Raw genomic sequence first — 933 nt, forward strand, 5'->3', positions numbered from 1 at the left:
CTCCTGTGGGAGCTGCCCACATGTCACAGGGTCCTAATCTCCACTTTGGGTTTGGGCCTGGATCCAGAGTCACCTCAGCCTTTCCCTGCCCCTCGCTTTGCCCCACTGAAGACTTGTTCATAGCAGCACCCCATGTGAAGTGCCCCAGCTCGGGCTGGGGTTGGGAGTAGAAAGGAACTGACATTTTCCCTGGTATTTCTTTCCTTCACGTCTAGGTTCTTCTACCTGTACCACTTTGCCTTCTACGCCTACCACTACCGGTTCAACGGGCAGTACAGCAGCCTAGCGCTTGTCACCTCCTGGCTCTTCATCCAGGTGAGTCTCTGCCAAACTTCCTGTTGACCTGGGGTGGAGTAGGGATCCTTCTTTTCTGTAAGAGATGAATTTAAGCCTTGTTTGGAAATGGAACAGCAGAAGGAGGCTGTGGAACGGGGGGACCTTGGCATCACTGGCTCCAGTCCAGCCACAAGACTGACAGTAACCTGATGCCACATGAGTGTTGAGCAGGATTTCTGTCCTGCCCTTCTGGAATAAGTCCTGGTGAGGGTCTGCTAGCCCTTAAAAAGGAAGAGGGGTTGTACTCTGTTGCCTGTCTGCAGAGGGAAACTATAAAGCATCTTGCCGGAGTCATAGTGGAAGGGATAAATCTTTCCCAGCTTTCTGCTGCCCTCCCTGCTGTCAGAGCAGCTGGATTCTTCAGTAGCAGTGCGGTTATCTCAGGATGTGGAAGCCTGTGGCCCGGGCCCAGGGTGACTCCTTTCCCTTTCCTCCTCCAGCACTCGATGATTTACTTCTTCCACCACTACGAGCTGCCGGCCATCCTGCAGCAGATCCGGATCCAGGAGATGCTGCTGCAGAACCAGCAGGTCGGGCAGGGCACCCAGACCACGCTGCAGGACAACCTGAACAACAACACGGCGGCAGCGGAGGGTG

At 54.8% G+C, this 933-nt stretch overlaps 1 protein-coding gene across 1 annotated transcript in view; it reads left to right on the forward strand.

Annotated features, from left to right (window-relative positions):
• The window catches only part of TMEM259 (transmembrane protein 259), a gene marked incomplete at its 3' end in the record, with an annotated part of 7901 nt that extends 6981 nt beyond the window's left edge, over positions 1–920 (forward strand). The window contains exons 10-11 of the mRNA XM_009074450.1: positions 216–315; positions 777–920. Coding sequence (XP_009072698.1) covers positions 216–315; positions 777–920 — 244 coding nt within the window. The remainder of the gene's footprint in view (positions 1–215; positions 316–776) is intronic.
• Positions 921–933: the final 13 nt, after the last annotated feature.

The sequence above is a fragment of the Acanthisitta chloris genome, unplaced genomic scaffold, assembly GCF_000695815.1.
Source record: "Acanthisitta chloris isolate BGI_N310 unplaced genomic scaffold, ASM69581v1 scaffold17065, whole genome shotgun sequence".
NCBI classification, from domain to species: domain Eukaryota; kingdom Metazoa; phylum Chordata; class Aves; order Passeriformes; family Acanthisittidae; genus Acanthisitta; species Acanthisitta chloris.